The sequence below is a fragment of the Eptatretus burgeri genome, chromosome 15 (assembly GCF_056783735.1).
Source record: "Eptatretus burgeri isolate ZD-2024b chromosome 15, Ebu_testis_v1, whole genome shotgun sequence".
Classification (NCBI taxonomy): Eukaryota; Metazoa; Chordata; class Myxini; order Myxiniformes; family Myxinidae; genus Eptatretus; species Eptatretus burgeri.
Window position 1 is genome coordinate 58,572,262 of NC_140975.1, and position 25,698 is coordinate 58,597,959.

General features: G+C 44.8%; 1 protein-coding gene and 1 pseudogene across 1 annotated transcript in view; both read right to left on the bottom strand.

The window, feature by feature from the left end:
* The window catches only part of LOC147012275 (glutathione synthetase-like), a 47,238-nt gene that overhangs the window by 5,892 nt on the left and 15,648 nt on the right, over positions 1 to 25,698 (bottom strand). The window contains exons 6-7 of the mRNA XM_085856179.1: positions 20,491 to 20,572; positions 3,122 to 3,320 (exon numbers count right to left, since the gene is read on the bottom strand). Coding sequence (XP_085712305.1) covers positions 3,122 to 3,320; positions 20,491 to 20,572 — 281 coding nt within the window. The remainder of the gene's footprint in view (positions 1 to 3,121; positions 3,321 to 20,490; positions 20,573 to 25,698) is intronic.
* Positions 21,379 to 21,519, bottom strand: LOC147012276 (signal recognition particle RNA; annotated as a pseudogene).

Sequence of the window (25,698 nt, forward strand, 5' to 3'; positions counted from 1 at the left end):
AGTGATGTGGGGGATTAACACAATGGATAAGTCGTGCAATCTTTGGACAGACAGCAACATTGCTCACAAGGAACTGGTGAGTGATCCGACAGAAGAGCCTCCAGATTTCGACCTCCCCTGGAAAAAGTTGTCTGCACTCAACATGATCCATACTCCCCATCCAAGGACATCACACCACCTCCACAAATATAATTTCAGACAGCCCAGCATGTGACTGGTCATCCAGACCAGACTATTTATCACATTGTGAATGAGTGTCACCGACATCAATTTGATGAAGGATTTAGAGCAATTCACCGGACAACAGACAGTGCTGTGACTTGGCTGTGCAACTTAGACTTAGATCTGTGAGCTGTAATTTGTCATACGCAAGAAAAGAAAAACATAAAAGAAATCTCCTATCCGCATCAGATGCAGAGCTTCACCAAAATCGACTCAATTCGTCCTTGCCACACACCAAACCTGTCCACCAAGTTTTGTCCGAATCCATCCACATCTTTTTGAGATATCCTGTTCACAATCAAACAAACAAACAAACAAACAGGGGAGAAAACAGAACCTTCATCCACTTTTGGTGGCGGAGGTAAATGTGTAGGGCCTGATTTATCCCCCATTCAAAAGCTGAATAATTTGTTTAAAAGTTGATCAAATTACTTGACAGAAAGGAATAGAGGTTAAATAGGTAGACTACTAAACTAAACATCACTTTTTAAACATACTGGTGTGCATTTCAGATTTGTTGGATGCCGATTTGTTGTGGATTTCAGATTCGGATCCGAGTAATGCACATGACATCCAGGTCCTCAGACAGTTATTTCCATAAATGCAGGTTCAGAATAGACTCATCTCCTTGTCTGGTGGGATTTTAACTCTTTGATATGTTGGAGAAGGGTAGAGAACAGGTTCCCTTCCTTTCTTATGGGATAACCTTTTCCTCTTTACGACACGTTCATGACGTATGATTTTATGTCGGTATTCCTTTCTTGATGAGCGATATTCACCGTTCGTGCACACGCTAAGATATCCATTAGCCCAATGGATACTCGTTCTATTCCCTTTCCATAAAGGCACATTGGCTTGGAAATACACGATTTATTGACATATTTCATTTTGGTTATCATTTTCACATTGGACTTACAGGACATTTGAGTCATGAATCACACCGCAAGCTTTTCCTGAACAGTTCATTCTGATGATCAAACATGGCTGTAGTCTCAGATCGTTTACCTCAGGCACCCACCTTTTTCCATTGATGTTCGACAACCCATTCAGCAGCTCTATGGATGCTAAAGAGATCTTCTTCATATCGGGCTAAACGAATAGGTGATAATTGCCTGTTAATGTTTTGTGAGCGCTTCATGTTTCCGCTCAGTTGTTCCGGTAAATAGATGCTTCCTGGCGTTCGTCCAGTGCCCTGAACATGGTGTCGTAAGCCAGGCCTGTGCAAATTGGGAGTTGCATCTTGATCGGTGGTCAGGAGAGAATGTCCTCGAGAATGGACAGTTGGAGGTCTCGTGCAGGAATGCGCGAATCGGGAAGTTGGGTTTGGCTGAAGTCTTGCTTGAGGCTCCGCCCACACTGGTCACCTATAAAAGGACGGCAGGACTGCCCTGAGGACAGTTGGTAAGAGATCCTGATGACAGTTGGTGACAGCAGCAGCAACAGCGGTTGGTGACATTTGGACTGTTCCTGCTGGTTCTGCTTGGTTCTTCTGGTTCTTGGCATTCCTGGTTCCTGTGGGTGATGGCGTGATGTCGATTGGTGTTCGAGCCTGTTTGCGGGTGGGTGCATGACGAGGCAGGGCGCTGGCAGCGGAAATGAGCAAAGCTGTGGAGAGGTAGACCAAGCCACGTTCACATAGTTCGGGTTATTTTGGAAGACGCACGATGACTTCTGCCTTAGTAAGCCGAGACCGGATTTATTTTCCCCCCTGAATGGTCTGATGGGTACCCATGTCTCGTGGTTAATTGTTAAGCAAGGCAAAGTGATAAGCATTTGCTCTTTGTCCATTTTTCTATAAATGCTTGTTGAATTATTTATTTCATTGAGATTATTTTGTTGATTGAACATCTACTTTAATTCATCAATTTAATTGACAAGGAAATAAAGTCCTTCAGTTTATTATTTTTTATTAATAGAAAATTCCTTATTGACATTTCAACCCGTCCGTGATTGTCATTTCCTGCCATTGATCCAGCATTGTCCGATCCTAGTTAGACTGGGAGATTATAATTTCCAAACTAATTAACCTGTCACAGTCGGTGTGCACCAGCGGTAAATGCTCAGCTGCTTTAACATCTAATCAATGTAAGATTGGTGCATCGCCAAGGGTGCGTTCCCCAGTCAGGCAGCCACGTGACCTCGAGTAAAACGGCAAATTAGACGGTGGACACTGGAACTCGTGATTAACTGATTGGCATTGGTGGTTGTTAAGCAACCCACCATACCACAAAGTTAATTGTGAGCAGTGGCCTCAGGTCCGGTTCTTCCGAGGAGAAACGAAGATTAACCCTCTCATCATACACTTGCTACCTGTGTCCGTAACAATACTATCATGTCGGAAGTCTAAATACCTCGACGAAAGACCAAAACTATGTTCATTTCCATTCACAATCCCCCCCCTCCACCCCCTCAATGATCTCCCAATAAATAAACCAAACTTGGCGGATGCGCACGCACTAAGGCAGGAAGGTGGGAAAATATTTCTTACAATTAAAATAGTTATAACTAGAATATGGGGAATAAGGAAGGACAGGACGATAAATAAATGAATGGAACAGATATAGCAGTCGGCACATACAGATGAAATGGGAAGCACACAAACTTTTATCAAGAGAAATAACCCCGCTAATGGCACCGACAATACCAGATTCAGACCACGAAGAGGAACACTCTTGCACTTCCTTGGAATTTTCTTTGTGTGCATGCAGTGTCAGGCTGCTAGGTTTTATGGATTTGGAGTTATGGAGGAGACACACACACTGACTGACACACACACACACACACACACACACACACACACACACACACACACACACACACACACACACACACACACACACACACACACACACACACATTGCCTTTTATTAGTTATGAAACGTTGCAATTGTTCTCATACCTGACATAGGCACCAAAGACTCCGAGCTCGCTGACACACAGCTCTGGACGAGGTAGTGTGTTGGGACGAATCGGTACATTCCATTCTGGAGGAGGTCGCAGGCGGTGCATGAGGATAAACGCAGCACGGTCTTTTCTTTGCAAGCCTCTCTCGTTGGATTCAAAAAAGTGTACAATGTCTTCGTCATACAAGTTGTTACCTGTGGACAATAATTACTCTCAGTGCATGTATACATCTATCCTACATATATGTATATATATATGCATATATGATTATATATGCATATATAATTATATATACATTTATATGTATACACACACACACACAACCTGGAAAGTCAACACCCCATTTCAAAACTTTCACCATTTGTTTGCCTTATGGCCTGGAATTAAATTGCATTAAATCAGACTTCTTCCAGACTTCCACCTTTATTTACACATCGTAACCCACAACTTCCAAATAAAAAAATAAATTCTAAAAATTTCAGAAAATTAATTAAAAATACAAAATTGGAATATCTTGGTTGGATAAGTGTCCACCCCTCTTATCATAGCAATAGTAAATTAGCTCAGGTGTATCCAATGACCTTCAAATTCACACACCAAGTTCATTGGCCTCCACCTGTGTTAAATTATAGTGAGTCTGATTATTTCAGAATATAATCAGCTGTTTTTACAGGTTTCCAAATAAATTCAAAATTATAATATTTTGGTTGGTTAAGTGTCCACCTCCCTTATAATAGCAATTGTAAATTAGCTCAGGTGAAACCAATCACTTTCAAAATCACACACCAAGTTAATTGGCCTCCACCCGTATTAAGTTGGAATGATTCTGATTATTTCAGAATAAAATCAGCTGTTGCTGTGCGTTTCCTCTGCTGGGTAGTGCATTTCATAGCAAAGACTCAACCAAGAGCCCCATGGAGCTTTCAAATGGCCTCTGGGATAATGTTGTGGAAAGGCACAGCTCAGAGGAAGGGTATAAATGTTGTTGCGATTCTGGTAACCGCATCTCTCCAAAGCAATGGCATCCATCATACAGTAATCCCCAGACAGTTATTTCATGAATATACGTACAGTTAGACCCCTCCTTCGTGTCTAATGGGACAAACGGGACAAGTGCATTGTGTGAATATCATAGTTAGGTATGATTATATCTCTGACTTCATTCCTACTCTTCTTTTTCTTTTATTCCTGAGATAAATTCAAGCAGGCACTGCACTCGGACAGCCATCTGAAAACTGCAGTCGCGCCGTTCACTGTAAGAATGGGTCCCCGCGAAGGCCAACCATGGAAAAACAACCAACCTTGCCAACGCTGTACAGTACGCACACGGCGCGTTCCTTTTTAAACCCCAATCTCCATATAAAACTTATATCTATCTTCTTTTTCAACCCAAACCGACATCAAATAATAATAATTATATCCAATCTTTTCCATCAATTCCTGACACAGATCAGGGCTGGCACCGCGCACACCACCGCCTTTGATAAATGACCGCATGCTCAATGGCGGCAGACCCACGAGTAGCCACGGGGTAATTTATTATCAAACACAGAGCAGAGCACGTATGGCACACATCTTGTTTGGGGATGCACATGGGTTTACCATATCATCTTACCGTCAGGCTTTGCTGACCACCGCGGCCGTGGGTGTCTCCCACAGACGGCGGACGTCTTCTTGCCTCTCCGCCCGGCGAGGCTGCTGCCAGGCAGAGGCATGCTGTACGGCTCGGGCCACATGACATACAGACAGGCAGTGCATTGACCAGCACTGACTGCTGGTCGCCAGGGCACGGCACAGCAGTTCGGTGCAGGGTGATTTGTTTCACAGTGTTTGGAGCGAGATGATTCCGCAGCTTGGAATCATCTTGCCGGATGTAAAGTGGAGCCGCTTCCGGCCATCACGGCTGGGCCGTGTGCTGTCCGGGGCCCAACCAGAGCGCCCGATTCGGGTGACGACACATCGTCTCGGGTCGTCACCCCTGCCCCGCACCGCAGGGTCTATGAAAGGATGGGTCGCGAGGCCGTTTGTGCATTCCCTGTCTGCTGGTGGTGTTCTGCTCCTGCTCGTTGTTCCTATCAACTTGCTCCTGCTGGTTCCTGCCATCCCGCCCATTCTCCTGCTGACTTCGCCCTTCTTCAGCAGCTTGCTGCTGACTCTGCCCTTCTTCACCGCCTCGTCGCTGGCTCCACCCACCCACCTGATCCTGTCTGCCACTACGCCCACTCACTTTTGACTCCGCCTCTTTCCACCCACTGGCTTCTGACCCCACCCAAAGTCCTTCCTTCATGCCTGTCGGTCGCGCCCCAATCTCTGGATCGACGCCTAGCTGCACAAAGTGCCACGAAGTGGGATACGACGCGCCAGCTGTCAGGGAGGTATCGCCCAGCAGAGCATCCCCCCACAACATGCTGGTTGGCACGGTTGGTCAATCGTGAAAGGTATTGAGAGACCGTTGGCCTCATCTCCTCTCCTATTTCTTCTCATTAACTCTTCTTCATCGGGATTTGTGTGTGTGTATGTCATGGTGCCTGTCCTCGTTTAAGTTAAGAGTGTAGAAGAATTATATCGGAATAACTCTGTTCTGTCTGCTTTTGTATGTTGCTTGTATTATTGTCGCACCTCTCACATTTCTTGCTGTCTCACACACAACAATAAACTATTAATTGTGCCACATATTTTTCCTATGCCTGGTGTTGGCTTAATGGTTAAGGTAGTGGGCTTGGGATCCTAGGGTCGTGAGTTCAAATCCCGCTCAGCTGTTGAATTAACACCAGGTGGGGTTGACTCTGCCTGTCATCCTTCCGAGGTCGGCAAAATGAGTGCCAGCATGCTGGTATACTGTGTCGGAGTGGCAACCCGTCCAGGATTGTTCCCAATAGCCAAGGAGACTGCTTCGGCGGCACCAACGCTCTGCACAGAGTATGGTCCTAATGGATGGATGGATGGATATTTTTCCTCGCCTGCCTGTAATAAATCCTTTTGTAGAAATGTTCCCAGCTGGTTTTTGTCTTTTCATTCATTGATCCAGCATGGTCCGTATCCTAACCTGGCCGGGGCTTTATTCCCAATGATCCGTTCCTTTTAGCCGGTACGCCTTTGGCAGTGTCGCTCACTGCATCTGATCCCGTAAAGTTATCCGGTTCGGACAAGGTGTACCGAGGGCATGTCCCCCAGTAATTAGATCGCGTGATTATTTTTTAGGTAACTGGATAAACTAGACGGAGGACCCTAAGTCACGTGGCTCAGTTTATTGGCGTTCACGGTCGGTTAGCTACCTGCTGTGTCACGGAATTATCCATGTGCGACGGCCTACAGTTCCGGGGAGTCTGGTAAGAACCCGAGATAGCCCCCCCCCAGTGGGGGGTTGGTGGCGATAAACGACCACTAGGTGGAGCAGTGGAGTCGTCTCCCACCGAACACTCAGAATTTAGGTCGTGACTCTCGGATAAGTCCGAGAGTTCACGGGTCCCTTAGCGGACCATGGTCGCCAATATTTCGATGGTGTGGGGTAGGGTTAATTGCCTAATTTCAATATACCTAAGTAACCACGTTGTCCAACTACTGGGGATAACCACACCCTCGACCGACTTTGTCCGAACCGAGTGGCTATCACCGACTCGGATCCGGCGTAACCGAGCGGAAGCTACCAAAGCCGCGCCGGACCAAATGAACAAATTACAGCACAAACGGCTTCACAAATTCTCAATACGCACCATGCTCGGCCAATGGGAGAAAGCACAGAAAACGAGCTGGTACATTTAACAGGGGTTTATTAATAACAATAATCGGGGAGGGGAAGCACAAAAAGAGCAGTTATCACGAATAAAAGAAATGTAATGTACAAGTAACAAGACACTTAACGATTCTACTTACAGACAGGGTCCACGGACACACACACACACACACACACACACACACACACACACACACACACACACACACACACACACACACACCCAAAAGAAACTGTATCCGTGGGTGTTCAGTCGGTAGAGCCAGGCCGGGGTACCTGTCCCACCTCATGCGGTCACACCGACCCGAAACACCACGGTGGGACTCGAACCCACGACCTTGGCGTTGTCAGCACCAAGACTGCAGACCGCTCAACCACGACCACAGACCGCGCTGCAATCGCCACGAAGACCCCCGTCTGTCGTCCTCTCGTCTCTTTCACTCTCTTGAGGTGGGATGGGTTTCTTTTCTCGCCACTCACCTCCTGATTGGATGAGGGGTTGTCGGACGACTCGTGGTCAGCCTCCCGATTGGCTGTGGCACGCGTGTGGTGCTCGCCCTCTGCTCATTGGCTGGAGGAAACGTCCATGCCCTGCCTTGGGACGGAGCCTCGATCTGAGGCGATGGAGGCTCCGCCCATGCCTTCAGCCAAAAACACGTGGGCAATGGCGACCGGGTCGAGTGCGGGACGGTGGTGTTGTTGTTGTTGTAGCTGTTGCAGTTGTAGTTGTTGTAGTTGATGTGGAGGATGTAATAAACCTGACTAAAAAATAACTCACAGCGCACACACGAAATTCCCACGAAGACATCGGGGATGGATTCTAACTATAAACACATACTTATCGAAATAACTGAACTATGGGGACTCTGGCTGTCTGTGTGCACAAGGTTTCCAAATCGGTAACAATATGTGGAAGCACAATTCGCAAACAACAAATACATGATTTCGGTAATAGGAAATTATTTGATGGTGAAGCAATAGTTTATATGACAAAGAAGGAAGGAAATTGGATAATTATACAAAGTCGAGGAATACAAACTGATTTAACTACAGGAAGATGGGGAGGTATTGTGTGTCATCATATTAATCTGTCATATATTTCTGATACATAAATGACAGTAAGAAGGCTTAAAGAAAATTATAATTTTTGCATTCAAGGATACCAACAAGAAAAGGGTGTTCGATTTTACATTCCTTATGAATTGGAACATAGACACGGGCATTTTTCAATTAAAAACTGGCCTTATACTGATGTTAAAAACCCACAAATAGAGATTTGATTAAAATATTAAATAGAAATGAACTTCTAAAAATGATGAAATATAAAACTCTTTTGAAAAAATCATCAACAAATCTTATTGGTTTCCAATTATGAGAAAATAATTGTGGATTCAAGAGTATCACAGAATCCAGATGAATATATGTATTATATTCTATGGGGTTAAAGTGTTTCAAGGATAGTAAGGGATGAGGAAGGAGTTGAAGAAACTGAGACAGAAGAGAGAGCAGAGGGAAAAGAGAGAGAAGGAGAGGGAGAAGAGAGAGAGAAGGAGGAGGGAGAAGAGAGAGAAGGAGAGAGAGAGAGAAGAGAGAGAAGGAGAGAGAGAAGAGAGAGAAGGAGAGGGAGAAGAGAGAGAGAGAAGGAGGAGAGTGAGAAGAGAGAGAGAGAGAAGGAGGAGGGAGAAGAGAGAGAAGGAGGAGAGTGAGAGGGAGGAGAGTGAGAGGGAGGAGAGGGAGAGGGAGGAAAGAGAGAATAAATAAATATAAAAATATGGAAACCAGTGAGATTATAAAAAGATCAAAGGTATTACAGAAAATAAATCAATCTCAACGCACCGAGTAGGAAAAACAAAGAATTGGCAAGTCTATTAGAAATATATGCGTCAAGACTATTAACATCGGTTTCAGGGAGAAGATTTAAATGAGGAAGTGGAGAGAAAGAAGAGAAAGAAGGAAAAGTTTATATTATTGATGATGTTGGTGTAATTGACTTTGATTAAAGTTTTACATTTTTTTTCTTAAATAAATGGAGGAGAGAGTGAAGACATTTCTAAGGATTGTTTATGTTTTAAAAATTAAGATTCAAATGTGCATGTTGGAAACTAAAAAGGTTTTCATACTCTGTCGGAATTTTTCGCATAAATAAATGAGTTATTGTCTAAAATGTAAAAAGAAAACCGAGAGTAAAAATATCTCTTATGCAGAGATGCCAACTTTTGGAAATCAGAATTAGGGAGGATTTGCAACTGACACCAAATAATGTGCGCGAAGCGCGGAGCGCTCGACCCTTGCGGCGGGGTCCAGGGCCCGCCTTAGGGCCCTGGAAGCTCTGGGGTTCTAGACGCTCTCTAGTGCCCTCTGAGCCCTATTTTGGAGCATTTAACATGTTAAGAAATCCCACTTTTTGAACAAAAAAAGGGGAAAATTGTGCACTTTTTAATGTTACATGTATGTTAATATTAGTAAGTTAGGGGACAATCAAAGATTAACAAAAAGCACAAAAGAAGCAATATTTTTCTTACCTTACTGGCTGGTACTACTGCTGCTTGCTTTTTCCATGGCAGCTTTGCTGAGGGACAGCTGTGTGGCTCTTTTAGCCCTTCTGATTATGTCTTTGCTGTATTCTCTCTGGTAGCAAGGGGTGCTATGAGCTAGTTTTTCAATTAAGAGAGCTTCCAGGGTTTTGACACTCAAATTGGGACGAAATTCAGTATGATTCTTCCGTACAAGACTGAGTGCCCGCTCACATGATGCGTTCAAATGAGGAATGACCAAGATTCCCTTCATCACTTTGCTCAAATTAGGATACTTCTTGGCACCAGTGCAGGGATCTGTGAGCTGTGAAATCCGATGCCACTGCTCATCCACTCTCACTGTCTCAGTAGCAATTGTAGCTATGGAGGTGTCTGCCTCGGTAGTGAGCGAATTCACTCTCAAGACTGTCTATGTCACTATCACCGCCACTGAACAGACAGGGGAATTTCTTGATGAAAAACTCCACACAGTCAAACCCCACTTCTTGGTGTAGCTTAACATCCAGCACCTGAGCATGCTTGGCTAATTCATCATCTAGCGGCCAGGTTTTGAAGATGTAATTGCAGGCTTTCACATAATATGAGCGAACTGCACTGAAGAAACCTTGGATGTCTGACTCACTCAGAGTGAAGGTGGATTTCTTTGAGACTCCTTTGTTCCCTTATATACAGTTTGGCATCGTTCCCAATCATGAGGTCCTCATCATTCTTCTGATGATTTCTGTCAGAGAAGGGTACATTTACCAGAGCAACCGATGACACCGATGGTTTCAAAAACCGTACGAAGATATCTTTCAGAAGACCATTCAATTCTCCGTGCAGGAGATGAATACAGGGTTCGTCTCTTTGGAGCAGAAGATTCCCCTTCTCAAAAAGCTTGTTAGCATATCGAAGGAAGAAACAATAGAGTTTTGTTTGTGGAGACAAGAACATCCTGTTGACACGTTTTTCTCTAGATTCCTGCACAGTGTTTGAGGAAGATGCGCTTTTAGTTGTAGAACTCGTAGTACACTTAGCCGCAGGGCGATCACACTTGCGTTTACTGCCAGCAGAAGAGGTCAGACTCGTAGTACCAGATCCAATTTTACGTTTGAGGAGAGAGCTTGAGGTAGGTGCAGCAAAGGAAGAAGACCTCTGATTCGAAGGTTTTGCTGAGCTTCTATCAAGTGATTTGGCAAAAGCAGAACTTAACTTGGGTCATTCTTTGCCTGTAGATGGGACTATCACAGTCTTTCTCGACTCTGAAGGGATCTGCTTTGTAGATGAACGTGATGAAGGGCCGGTGATGCTACCTGCTCTCAGCATTGGTTTTGGTGCTGTCCCTGCTGTCTTCTTCGCAGCAGATACTGCAGTGGTAGTGGTGAATGCTGCTCCACTAGTGCTTGATCCTGCAGTGCCAGTACTGGCAGTAGATACAGTGCCGTCCTTCTTGCTCGTTGTTAGAGTCTTGGCTACAGTTGGTTGCATTTTTCTTCGTACTTCTTCTTTGAAGAAGAGGCGAAGTGGCTCCCACTGTTCAATCAGCCTGTCTAGGCACTGACGAAGGGACAGCCACCTTGTTGCGACATGCTTCAGAATCTTGTGTGTCGGGGCATCACAGAGTTCTTGCAGTGCTTTCACTCCTTTGACGCGTTTACTACTTTTGTCCAAGTAGTAGTAAATATCGATGAGAAGTCATCTAATTCAATGGGTAAGGCCTGAGCCGCCTTCTTGGCCGTATTGTGCATCATATGGCAAGGGCATCCCATGATGTAGCACTCTGGATTTTGTTTGTGGATATAAGCAGCGACTCCTTTGTGCTTGCCCACCATGACAGAGGCATTATCAGCACAAAAGGAAACACAATTTCCCCACGGAATTTTCCTGTCACTGAACTCATGATCAAGCAGTTTGAAAATGTTTTCTCCAGTGGAATCTTGTTTGCACGCAGGCAAACTTAGCAAACCTTGCTTCACAATCCCAGCACTGTTGTCATAGTACGAAATCAGGACAGGATATAGCTGGGCCTCACCACTGTCATTGCTACCGTCTGTAGCTAGGCTAAATGGAGCTAGTCTAGCAATATCGGCAATAGATGAAGCAGTAACATTTGACAACTCACCAATTATTGCTGAAGTTTTTGTTCTTGCACATCCATACTTTGAAGCAACTTTTGAATCTGGAAACATCTTTTGAAATAGAGGTCCAGCATGATCTGAGACTGATATGGGCAAGTTATGTTCCACAATAAATCCACTAAAGAGAAGTTCCGTCGCGTAACATCCTCTTCCTCGCTTGTCCCTTGTTTGGTGAAATAATTCAGAAGTGTACCGGTACTCGTGCTCGAAGATCTCTCCTTTGCAATGTCTGTGTGCCGTTTGCTTCCAACGTGCTTCCGAATATCATCGCGACCTCCGTGCTCAACTGAAATATCAACGCTGCATACTGTACAATACGCATGATGAATTCCTCTTTCAGACTTTCGAATACACGGGTATTGGAGACTGTATTCGGTCTTGTACTTCTGAGACCATTTCTTGGTCTTCGTAAGCTTTTTTTCTGCCATTTCGTAATCAACATCGAGGGCTTGAAGCATCGGTAACTTCGAAGTCGATGTTCCACAGCTGCAGCGCGACTCGTAGAACTCTAGCGGCTGTTAAACACCGCACGGTGGTCGCGACCGCCGGGCTGGTACGGGGCCCAGCTGCATGCAGTGAGCGTATCGCATGCATATACACTGTGCATACATACCGCATGCACTGTATTGCACACATACCGCATGCACTAAATCTCAGTGCATGATCGCATAAGCGAGATCCAGACCCAATGTTTCGCTGCTCCTCATTTGAATTTGCAATTTTTTACGTACAATTTGGTAGCAGCGAACGTTATGGAGTTACCACATGCTATACGTAGCAGACGATGCTTTTCATTCAATTCTCATACTAGTACATTCTGATTAGTGAACAGTGCAAAAATATCAAAATTTCGGGAGGATAAGGATAGTGATCGTAAGGGCGGGAGTTTGGGTGAATTTTCGGAAGCCTCCCGATGAAATCGGGAGGGTTGGCATCTGTGCTTATGTGAAAAGTAAAAATAATAGGGTTATACAAAAAGGTACATGTTCAGTGTGTGGCTCAAAAAAGAGTAACATCATCACCAAACACAAACGAGGGGGAGATATACAAAAGTTTTTATCAGGTAGTAAATTTACAACAACTGGAATACCAGGGGAAGTACATCTACCAGGGTATTCTTTCTGTGGTCCAGGAACAAACTTGAATAAAAGATTAAATGAGGCTGACAATCCTAAAACGTGGAGCAAACCTATCAATAGGGTTGATGAAGTGTGCATGAGGCACGATATTGATTATGGAAATAGTACAACGTTGGAAGAAAAACATGAAGCCGATAGAGAAATGTTGTATAATTTGTCTCTGATACAAAATCCAACCTTGAGAGAAAAAGTTGATAGGTTCATCAGGAAGAAGATGATCAGTGCTAAATTGAAACTTGGGCTTGGAAATTCAAAAAACTTATAGACTCTAATGATGTCATTAAGACTGAAGAGCAATTAGCTGATGGATTACATAAACCAATAATCACAAAGTTTCATAGAAGGAAGGTTTATTCCAAGGAAGTTGATTATATCTGGTCCGCTGATTTGATTGAACCCAATAATGATAGGGGGTACAAGTTTGCTTTTACCGTGATTGATTTGAGGAGTAGATATACGTGGGTTGTTCCTTTGAAAAACAAAACAGGTAATACTCTTATGTTAGCTTTCCAACAGATATTCAATAAAAGCAAGAGAAAACCTAAAAAAATTGTGGACTGATGAGGGTACAGAGTTCTACAACAAAAGATTTATGAATTTTCTTTAAAATAACATTACATTATACAGCACCTTTAATGAAGGAAAAGCAGTTGTTTTTGAGCGTTTTAATCGCACTTTAAAAGAGAGACTATATAAAAAATTCTCTCAACTCGGTTCTCAACAATGCTTATCTTTAATTCAGGACATTGTAGATAAGTACAATGATATGATTCATACCTCAATGAAAATTAAACTATCAGATACATTTACAAAATTAAAATATGAAAAAGAGATTAATGTCAGAAAGCCTAAGTTCAAAGTCGGTGATATAGGAAGAATATACAGGTGGAAATCTCGTTTTGAAAAATGTTATACCAAGCGATGGACAAATGAACTTTTTAAAATTGTTGATGTCGTCGGTGCAGCTCCTTGGACTTACAAATTATGTGATTTTAAGGGAAAAGAGATTTTAGGTTCATTTTATCCACCAGCTGTTGAGTTGGACATCAGGGGTATTACTATCTCTATTGCTGACCCTCCGATCAACTGTGATCCACCTTCGTTTGTGGAAACACAGACTGTGGTGAACCGGTTGAAATGGGGGTAAAGCTCCTGGGATCTATGGCATCCATGCTGAACTTCTCAAGGCTGGTGGAAATGCTGTACTCATGTTGATGCATTCAGTTCTGTGCTCTGCCTGGAACACAGGTATCATCGCAAATGACTGGAAGAGGGGCTTTGTTGTTCCCCTCTGGAAAGGGAAGGGTGGTCATCATGACTGCAACAACTACCGAGGGGTGACGCTGCTCTCAGTGCCGGGCAAGGTCTTTGCTTACATAATTCTTTGTCGGGTTCACCACCATCTGCTTGAGCACCAGCACCCAGGGCAGTCAGGCGTTACACCAAAGAGTTCAACGATTGACCGCATCCTTGCCCTCCGGGTCCTCACCGAACGCAGACGAGAGTTTTGGCAGGGGCTGCTTGCAGCCTATGTTGATCTCTGCAAAGCATTTGATTCAGTGACTTGGGTTGTCCTCTGGAGGATTCTTGGTCTTTGTGAGGTGCCACCAAAACTGATCAATCTGATGTGTGAACTATACTCTGGTGCTGAGAGTGCTGTGAGATGTGGTGATACCATCTCTGATTAATTTCCAGTTGTAACTGGAGTTCGTCAGGGGTGTGTGCTGGCACCCACACTTTTCAGCACTTGTATGGACTGGATTCTGTGGAGGATGTCGGAGAGATCAAGCTGCGGTACATCACTTGGGAATGTCAGGATCTCTGACCTTGATTTCGCAAATGATGCAGTCAACTTTGAGGAGACTCTAGATGTCCTTTTGGGAGCCCTCAGGGTGCTGAATGAGGAGTCAGTGCCACTGGGATTATGGTTTTCCTCGGTCAAAACTAGGATCAAGGCTTTCAATGACATCTTGGATGCTGCTGTCTTGTCTGTACCAGTTTGTGGTGAGGATGTTGAGGTCATGGAGAGATTCACTTACCTTGGAAGTGATATTCATGTCTCTGCTGGCTGTGAGCCAGATTTCAACAGATGTCTGGGTCGGGCCTGGGGAGTCGTGGATTCACTGGATCATGGCGTGTGGCGCTGCCAATACCGATGAGGGAGGATGAAAGTCTGACTTCAGGTCCTTGGTGCTTCCAGTCTTGCTCCACGGATATGAGACTTGGGCTCTGACCAGGGATTTGAGATGGTGACTTCATTCCTTCAGTACCAGGTCTCTTTGTAGAATCCTTGGTTATCACTGGTCGGACATTGTGTCCAACGAGCGGTTGCTGAGAGAGACTCAAATGAGATTTGTTACCTGCATAGCCCGTGAGCATCAGCTGCAGCTGTATGAACATGTGGCTCATTTTCCTGACGCTGATCCTGCTCACAAGATTCTCTCAGTGAGGGAGCCTCGTGAGTGGAGGAGGCCAATGGGCCAACCACGTGCCTCATGGTTGCAACAGGTTGATCGGCATCTCAAGGAGATGGGGATGGGCCAGGCATCTGCCTGGGGGATGGCCAGACGGAGGCCCCTGGAGTACCGGCAGAAAGTGGACGCAGCGACATGCTTCTCCAGCCAGCGCATGCTCCCATACCCTGACCTGACCTGACCTGAGAGACAGAATGGTTTGGAATTGGAAAAGGGGTGAGACAAGAGGTTCATTCTCTCCCTTTACTTGTTCAATCTGTATCGTGAGTACATCATGAGGAAATCAAACTTATATGAGATAGAGAGGCTGAAATCAGGATTGGAGGAATATGTATCAACAATATAAGGTTGCTGATGATACTACTCCGTTGGTCGAAAATATCGAAGACTTGATGAAATTGCTGCAAAGAGTGAAGAAGAAAAGTGAAAACGCTGGTCTTCGTTTCAACAACCTCTAACCTCTACGTGATGATCGGAGTAAAACTGTAACCAGTAGGCGATTGACATACAAACAAACAGAATTGCCGACCAGACCAACTAATCTAGTGTAATTGTGAATTTTGGATTTCGCAAGTAACAAGCAGACAGACAAACAAATGGACCTGAATGTAACACCCTCTCCTCTGACAAGGGTAACAAACAGATCAGTGCTTGAAGAAATTACATCAGCATGTACATGAGAAGTGCCAATGCTAAAACAACTGTCTACTTTGAACACATCATGCATGCAGAAAAGGAAAGTCTGGAGAAGTTGACCATACAGGGAATGGGTGAAGGAAGAAGAGAAAGAGGCAGACCTCATAGGTTTTGGATAGATGGGGTGAAGGCTGCAACGAAGCTGGCAGATAGGGCTTCGGGAATCAGTGCAGGATAGGGATGTTTGGGAAAATATTGTTACGGTTGAAGAAACCGAGACCCCAAGGCAATGGCACACAACATATAGCGATTCCAAGTCCGTTATTTCATTTTTCCTGTTCCAAGGTAGGGTCTTTCCTTGTGTCTAGTGGGTTACAAAGGGAATATGCAGTGTGATGGATTTGTGAGGTTTTTCCCACTTTTTCCCCCATCTTCTACTGTTAAAAAAATCTATCATATATATATATATATATATATATATATATATATATATATATATATATATATATATATATATATATATATATATATATACATACATATATATATATATACATATATATATACATATATATACATATACATATATATACATATATATATATATATATATATATATATATATATATATATATATATAGATATATTGTTACTGATTCGTGCCCGCCGGCGTGCTGACGGCCACGTAACTCGAATCGCGGCACGTCGCCCACCGGACGGACAATCCAGTCGTGACCCTCTCGGACTAACGCCGGGAACCAGTCACGGGTGGACCTTTCGGTCTCACCGCGATCGAGCCAATCAGCCCCCGCGTGGGATAGGGTTGCTCGCCAAATTCGACCTACCTAAGTACCCACACGGAGGGTAGACCGGGCGATCGCACCTCGCCGCAGGTCGACTTCGGACACGGGCCACTTAAGCGACCCGTTCCGTACTATCGGGATAACCGAGCGGTGTTATTCGTCGACCTCGACGGTTCGATTAATTAATTATCGGGCGTATTCAGCCCACTACCAACCCTTTACGTGAAGCAAGATGAGGATTCAATGAAAGAAATGACGAAGCGAAGCGGGAAACAGTTCAACACAAAGCACATTTATTCGTGATGAACGGAAAGCACACATATTCAATTCCACCAAAAGCACATAGAAAAGAGGAAGAAACACAATGCAATTCCACCAAAAGCACATAGAAGGAAAAGACAAAAAGCAAATGCGACAATGCAGATCTAATACCGATTACGCGAGCACACGGCAACACTTATACAATTTTACTTCACAGACGGCGCCGACAACACATATCCAAAACCAAGAAAAAGAACAGAGAACCCTCAAGGATGAGGCGGGCCTGAGGCCGAGACCGGGTCGGGCCTACCCGTCTGGTGATGAGACGCGGAGCGGCGATGGTGCCTCAACTCCGCGGGCCTCGCGGGCAGTGTCTGGTAGGGGGTGGGAAAGGGGCCCCCTTGGTCGCACTATCTCAGCGCGGGGGGAAACAGGAGGGGGTTGCTGATGCTCGGGGTATAGAGGATTTCTACTCTGCCTCGAGTCCCGCGACGAGCGTCTCCACCTCGGCCAGGTCGCGCCGTCGGCCTCCCTGGTGTGCAGCTCCCGGCACAACGCGAGCACCCCCTCGTCTGCCCTCGCCGCCTCTCCACAGCTCCGTCCCCTTCGCTCCGACTCCAACGCACACGACGACGACCAACTCCTTCTTGCTTCTTCTTCCCAACTCCACCGACTGCGAAGTCTTAACTCTCTATCAACTTGACTGACGAACGCGGTCGCTTATATAAGCCCCGTGGCTTCGCTCTCTCATCTTTGACCCCCTGCCTTCGACCTTTCACCTCGCTCCCCTTTGGCCCGAGAAAAAGTGGGCGTGAATGCTTTTTGATCCATAAATTTGCATATAGCGATCGCCCTCCAACGCCCTGGAGGCGGGGCCAAATCGCCCCTCGCTCACCGATTGGATGGAACAAAAGTGGGCATGTGTCGTTTTTGATCTGTTTTTGAAGTGGAAAATCCGTGGTTTTGTACACGCTGTTCACGCGCGCGCCCTGCACGAGTCCAACACCGGTACCCACAAGCGGCGCAAGAACGGTGGCGATGCGACGGTTGCGAGGTGTGACGTGAAGCGGCGCCGCGGTGGGTGGTTGATGTTGTGGTTGGTGGTGGTAACAATGGCGGTTGGTCCAAAATAAAGATAGTAAAAGAAAAACGGCTATCCTGAAGAGTCGCAGCACGCATGAATAACATTTATTCCCTCTAGACAACGGGTTTGGGCCTAACTACACATATACTTACCGAGATACCTCACCTAAGGGACCTGAATGGTGGTTTGCGAATTTGGTAACCACAACAATATATATATATATATATATATATATATATATATATATATATATATATATATATATATATACATATATATATATATATATATATATATATATATATATATATATATGCATATCTGTCTCTCTCTCTCTCTCTCTCTCTCTCTCTCTCTCTCTCTCTCTCTCTCTCTCTCTCTCTCTCTCTCTCTCTCTCTCTCTCTCTCTCTCTCTCTCTCTCTCTCTCTCTCTCTCTCTCTCTCTCTCTCTCTCTCTCTCTCTCTCTCTCTCTCTCTCTCTCTCTCTCTCTCTCTCTCTCTCTCTCTCTCTCTCTCTCTCTCTCTCTCTCTCTCTCTCTCTCTCTCTCTCTCTCTCTCTCTCTCTCTCTCTCTCTCTCCATTAGAATTTGTGCACCAGCACCTCATTTGCATATGCATGCCAGAACCAAACTGCCATTCAACCGCAGTAGCACCCTCACCACCATTCAGCCACCACCATAGTAGCGCCCTCACCACCATTCAGCCACCATCATTCCAACGCTTGCTCGCTATCCAAATTCACCATTGTCCGACCAAGTCGCCTCAACCACAGTTCTACCACCACAAGACTACAACCACCACAACCACTTCAAACACCAACCTGCGCCTCACTGCTGCAGCCATCTCATGCTGCTCGACGATGCCATATCGTCCACATGCACAGCACCACCACCAACAGGGCTTGCAGCCAGTTAGCACAAACCTGCACCAAACTCCCCACTGTCCCCTCTTGTCAGCAATGACCCTCCGGGTGGCCACAATGCCATCCGCACCTTTCCTGGGTATTCACGCCATAAATGGGGAACAATATTTGTCAGCCTAATGTTAAGTTGGGGGCTCACGGCCGTGGCATGTCCCGAGAGTGAATGATGGCATTTTCAGACCTGGTCTCCGCCTCTCCCGAGACGAATAAAAGAAGGGAGATCATAAAATGGGTTTTTCATTGTTTTTAAATATTGGCGTTAAAGGAACAATTGTCACAGGCGCTAACCTGCAGCATTCGATCTGCCTTGGAACAGGCAGGGAAAGAGAGAGAGAGAGAGAGAGAGAGAGAGAGAGAGAGAGAGAGAGAGAGAGAGAGAGAGAGAGAGAGAGAGAGAGAGAGAGAGAGAGAGAGAGAGAGAGGAACTGCTGCACAAGGCGGATAGGGCCACTGGAGTGAAAGGGTCCAATCCAGGCAATAAATGCCAACAGTATGACTCCCCATTGCTCCTTCCCCAGCACAGGGAAGTGATGGGCTCATCGGTCCTCGCTTTGTGAGACAAGAGATCACCAAAGCCTCATCCTGCCCTTTTATTTCTTTACTCTCTACCCTTCCGCGTGATGATCCTGATGGTGCCTGTTATGGTAGTATTGGAAATAAGTCTGTATAAGCTGGATAGGTTCTGGTTAACTCTGCTCTGTATCCCTTTTACTCTTCTGTACATCGAATGCATTATCTTATGTCACACCTCCCGAATATTGTATGTCTCTGGTGCACGGACACTCTGTAAATAAACCCTTTTCTCTTTAATGTGCCACATGCTTTTCCTCGCTCCCCACCCTGTAAATAAACCCTTGGTGTTTGTTCTCCAAAATCTGCCAGTAGCATCCTTTCTTTCATTGGTCTTGCATAGTCCGCATTATTGTTAGACATGAAGTTTTGCCCCACGTGATTGGTTCCAGTCTAGCCTGTGGGTACGCACGGTTCTCGCTTGGCCATACTTACATCGATAGACCATACGTACTGAGGGCACAGACCTCGATTGATTGGGTCAGCTCACCAACAGGTAAACGGTGTCAAATGGGGAACCCATTTAGAGTTGGCAAGTTTAATTGATGTTTGTGGTTGCTTAGAAACTCGCCGGACCGTGGAGTGATCAGTGGCACGTTGGCCTACAGGGCTGGGTGTTCAGGATGAATCCGAGTGCTTCCCCTCGTGGTAATCCCCGAACCCCGGTTCCGTAACAATATGATTATGAATGTCACTAGAATTCGGCGAGACAATGCAATGAAATAGTTAGACAGTTGCCTTTTTGGATCTATCCCTGCTTAAAATCAAATATTGTGTTTGTTCATCTTTTGTTTTCTTTGAACATGTTGTGCTTTATATTTTTTTTGATTTTTCTCATTTTTCTGTCATATACTTTGCACTGCATATATTTATTAATGTTGGTTTTTCCAAATACATAATCAATCAATTGTCTTACTCTGTCACCACACTATTCCATGAGCCGAGATTTTATCAATGAAAACCAAGTTAATATTCCACCCAGTGTATTTTGGCTTTCACATGAACCTTTTGAGATCTGTAAATAAATGAATAAAAATTATTGCTCTGGTTTGCTAAAAACAAAAAATACATAATATCTCTATTGCACCTACCTCCTCCGTCTCGCTGTGGTTTCAGCACGTACCCACTGGGGTTGGCAAGTGCCTTCTGGACAGCCTTGTCTCCATCCTCACCCTAGGATATAAGTATTGCAAAAGGAGAAGGTCATGAAGGAAATTATGAGATTCCTCTTTAATAATCGAACCCAATCACAAGGTATGTCAACACAACAAGTGACAATTATATATAAACGAGTAAAAAAAAAATACCACGAGAGAAACCAAGAATAAGAAAAAAAGGAAATCCTTTTATTCTTGCGCTGGTTGGAAGAGCTCAAAATGGGAAGTTCAATAAGGCTTAAAAATGCTTCAAGAAAAGAAGAGAGTAAAATGAGTTTAACAATTTCATTTATTGATTTATTCAAAACATTCGTTTGGGGAAATCTCTGTTCCAAATATTGCACGATTATGCACTTTATATGCAGAAAGATACAACCTCTCATGTAAAGTAATGATATTTAATATCATTTTGCCAAACGTTTGGATTAAATGGGAATCAACTTTTACTTAATCATTGTTTCTCTCCAAGGAGCGTTTCAGTGTTTCAGGATGGGACAAACAGATACAGTGTCTTCAGAAATAGTATTTATATCCCTCGACTTTTGTTACATTTTGTAGTGTTACAGCCTAAATTAAAAATGGATGAAAATTTTTTTTTTAATTATCACCGATCTACGCAAAATACCTCGTAATGACAAAGTGAAAACATGTTTTCAGAAAATTTTACAAATTAATTGAAAATGTTGTTGTTCGTCTTTCGGCTGCTCCCGTTAGGGGTCACCACAGCGGATCATCCGTTATGATCCGCATACTGATTTGGCACAGGTTTTACACCGGATGCCCTTCCTGACGCAACCCTGCTCGCCTCTTACGACACAGGGATAAGGATTGGGTTTCGCCATGATTCCGGGCTGCCCTACACACTCTCATCGTGCGGCCCAGCGCAGAGCTCCCGTCCTCAAGCGATCCTCCAACCCTAGCCTCCAAGTAGCCGGATTACAGGCGCACGCCACGACGCCCGGTTACAAATTAATTGAAAATGAAAAGATGAAATGTCTCTTTTTTTGCATACAATGTCGAGGATCGTGTAAGAGCTAATGCAGATGTAACAAAGGGAGCAGGAGACAAGAGGGGCAGTAAAGGGAAGCGCAAACAGTGGGGAACAGAGACATGAGGAGATCTGTGGAAGGGAGAGGGACGGGGTGAGGTACACAGGGTAAACAAGATGGACACTACAGGGACTTTCAGGAAGGAAAGCAGGGAATTTGAAGAAGGTGGGTTTGGGGTGGATTAATGGGGGTAGAAAAGATCAAGGATTTGGATGGTGGATGATAAGAGGTGGTGGTGAACAGCTGTTGTGAAAACCTGGAGAGAAGAGTGGGATTGAAGAGTGTGGGAGTTTGTTCCAGAGGTGGGAAAAAGAAGCATGAAAGAGTGAAGGTGAGCAGTCATCCTGCTGTAAATGCATTGGTTTCCACAACGTGAAGCTGAGAAAGGTTAGAGGTGGGACCACCGACCTAGAAGGGAGAGCAGTAAGTACTCCATCAGGCTGTGGATGAAAGATTTGTACGAGGCCAGGAGCTCAGGTGTGCCAAGGAAGGACTTTGTATGATGGAGGATGCTCAGTCAGCAACTGGCTTTGGAGGCCAGGTTGGAAATGTTGCTTTCCCAAGAAAGATCATGGCAGATAGTGAAACCCAAAATCTTGAATGACAGGACTTCTTCAAGAGGATAATTGAGAAAGAGAATGTCGATGGAGGGTGGGGGGGAGGAGGTGCGGAAGGGGTTGGGGGAGGGGGTTCCAAACTGTCCTTTCAGAGAGACTTGCTTGCCGATCTGAGGGATGACTGCTGGAACGGCAGAGGGTGGGGTCATCAGCAAAGAGATAAAGAGGATTTTCCAGAGAGTCGGACAGATCATTGATGAAAACCAGAAAAAGTAAGGGCCCAGAACACTGCCTTGAGGATCTCCAGCTTGGACAGCAAGAGGGGATAACAAATGTCCATTAAGGGCCACAATTTGACTGTGGCAGGAGAGGAAGTCTGTGAGTCATGAGTGGAAATTGCTTTGGATACCATAGGAAGAGAGTTGAGCTAGGCGGGGTGCCAGATCATATCGAAAGCACGCAATATATCTGGGGAGATGGCACTGATCTCATGTCTGGCATTGAGGATCTCCATCCATTGTTGGGAAAGCAGAAGCAGCATCTCCAGGGTAGAGTGACCTGGTCTTCATCTAAATTGATAATCGGAAATCCAGCCATTGGAGAAGAGGAAGGATTTAATGTCAGAAGTGAAGATGGACTATATCACCTTGCTGGTGATTTGGAAAAGGCGGATTGGTCTGTGGTTGCACCTTTTTTATGCAGGGTGGTAATGCTTACTAATGTCCAAGCAGATGGTAGATGACCTTCAGTGAATGAGAGGGCAAATAGAACAGAGAGAGGGTGAGCAAGAGCAGGTTTTTCGGACACGTGGGCTGATGCCATATTGACCGGTTGCAGAATCTGAGTCGAGCTTTGACAGAAAACGCTCCACCTTGTCAGGAGAAAAGGACAGAGTCCAGGAACAGGTGGATGTGACTGGGTAAGGTGGGTACAGAAAGAGGTGGGTACAGAAAGAGGTGGGTTTGGGACACAAGATTTAGAAGCAAACACAGAGTTTAGGCATTCAGCCTTTTTGCATGCAGTATCCGCTGTGCAGCCATTTGAGGTAGGGGAGGGAATGGAGGCGGAGCATACACCAGAAACAGATTACCTAGAAGGGCACTCGGAAGAGCACATAGCTCCACCATGCAATTGCTGATCCACGAGGACATATCGGACCCAATACATTTTTGAAATATCATGCTATATGTCGTTTTTAGCCCAATCCCTCAATGGTGAAGAATCACTTTAAAAATTAAATAATTATCGTCTTCAGATCTGGATTCGGATCTTCACCAAAATCAAATCAATTATTCCTTGTCACACACCCAACCTTCATTGTTATATATTTGGGAAAACCTTCAACTTCTACAATGACCATAAGCCTCTGGAAATGATCGCCAATAAGCCATTGCTGTCTGCTCCAATGAGACTGCAGAACATGCTACTACGATTGCAATGGTATAACCTCAACATTTAGTGCAGAAGAGGGGAGGATGTGAAACTTCCAGACACCCTTACTAGAGCATACCTGACAGTTACTCATTCAGAACTGGACAACTTGGAGCATATTTCAATGCTGGACTTTCTATCCCTCTCTGACGAGAGGTATGCGGATCTTCAAAAAGCAACTCAGTCAGAACTCGGTCATTTACAGTCCATGATTCTTGATGGATGGCCAGAGGCCAGGCGAGATGCATCATTTTGTCTTCGACCGTACTAGGATTCCCGGAGTGAACTTTTGGTTATGGATGGCATCATATACAAGGGCATGCGAATTGTCATACCACCTACTCTGAGACTCCGCATGCTGAGCCTGATTCATGAATCGCATCTTGGAATAGTCAAGTGTAAGCAACAAGCTAGGGAGGTTCTATACTGGCCCTCCACGAATACGAACATGGAGCAAACTGTTCAGAACCGTTCCAAGTGTGCAGACTGACTGCTGAGCCCCTGAACCCGACTCCTACACCGAATCTACCTTGGAGTGAAATTGGGACAAACCTGTTCCAATTTTATCCTAAGACATACTTGATAACGGTTGACTATTCCTCCAAATTCATTGAGGTGGATGAAGTGAAGGATTTACGCTGCAGTACAACTCTTGAGCGGCTAAAAGCACAGTTTAGTCGACATGGTCTACCAGAGATGCTACGGAGTGATAATGGGATGATGTACAACTCACAACTTGTGAGGAAATTTTGCAAAGATCATGAAATCATTCTTAGAACGTCTAATCCCAAATATCCACGTTCAAATGGAGAGGTAGAGAGGGATGTGCAGCAATAAAACGACTCTGGTGAAAATCTACAGACAAGCACCTGGCCTTGCTGGATTATCACACAACACCACTGGAAGGCATTCTTCTATCACCGGCTCAAGTACTGATGGGAAGACATCTGAGGAATGCCCTTCCCATTGCCTGAGGACTTCTGGTGCCTATAGCTGATGACCATGATGCTGTAAAAAGGCACTTTGACCCGGAAAAAGCAAAACAGAAGTTCTTCCATGATCGTCACTCATTCAAAGATCTTCCACCATTACATCAGAATGATGAAGTTAGAATGGAGTCTCCAATGTGTTCCAAAAGGTGGATACCAGCTGTGATTGTGAAGCAGCATTCTGAGCCACGTTCATACATTGTTCAGTCGTGAGAAACAGGTGACACTTATCGCCATAACTGTCGACATTTATGTAAGAGCACCAGTGTCGCCAATGAGGGTGTTACTCTCGATCAGTCTTTCGTTGATACTGATAACGCTATCAGTGAGGACCATGATCGCTCAAGCTGTTTGTCAGACATGTAGCCTCCAGCTGGTGACACTGCACCTACTGTAGATCTGGGTGAGCCAGACAGAGCAGTCACCCCATCAGTGTGTACAGCTCGCCCAGTTACCCCATGCGTAACTCGTACTCGAAGTGGTTGTATCAGTCGTCGACCAAACAGACTTGACTGGTGATGAACTGTAAATGTTACCCTTGTTAAGTTTGGATGTTTTCTCACACCGAATTGGATTTGATTTGTTGCAAGGTAATGTCCATCGAAGTGCTTGATCTGTTGTTTCGTTTTGGGATGAAGTTGGACTTTGCAAGGGATCAATGTTTCCATTTATTTTATGATCTCTGATTCTATTTCTCTTACTGAATTGATTTGAGTTCTCTACTATTTGCTCGTGTAACAAAAACTTGTTTAATGCTCTTGTCCATCTTGAAGGGGAAGATGTAATGCATGTTTGAAGGGGAAGGGCCTGCAATTCAGAAACAACTTTGGTGTTGTTGTTGCTGGTTTTCTGAACGGAAGTAGAAAAAAAAATAAAGAACACACTTCTGGCGCGGCCCGGAAGGCTGACAAGCTGGAGTCTTGCTTATGTTACACCAAACACCCAATTTTCATTCATGCACTCCCTTGGAGTTCTCTTTGTCTGCATGCAAAGTTTGGGGCCCCAAGGTTTCATGGTTTTGGAGTTATGGAGACACACACACACACACACATACACACACACACACACACACACACATTATTATGGATTTTCTCATCCCTTTATATGGGTGGTGTA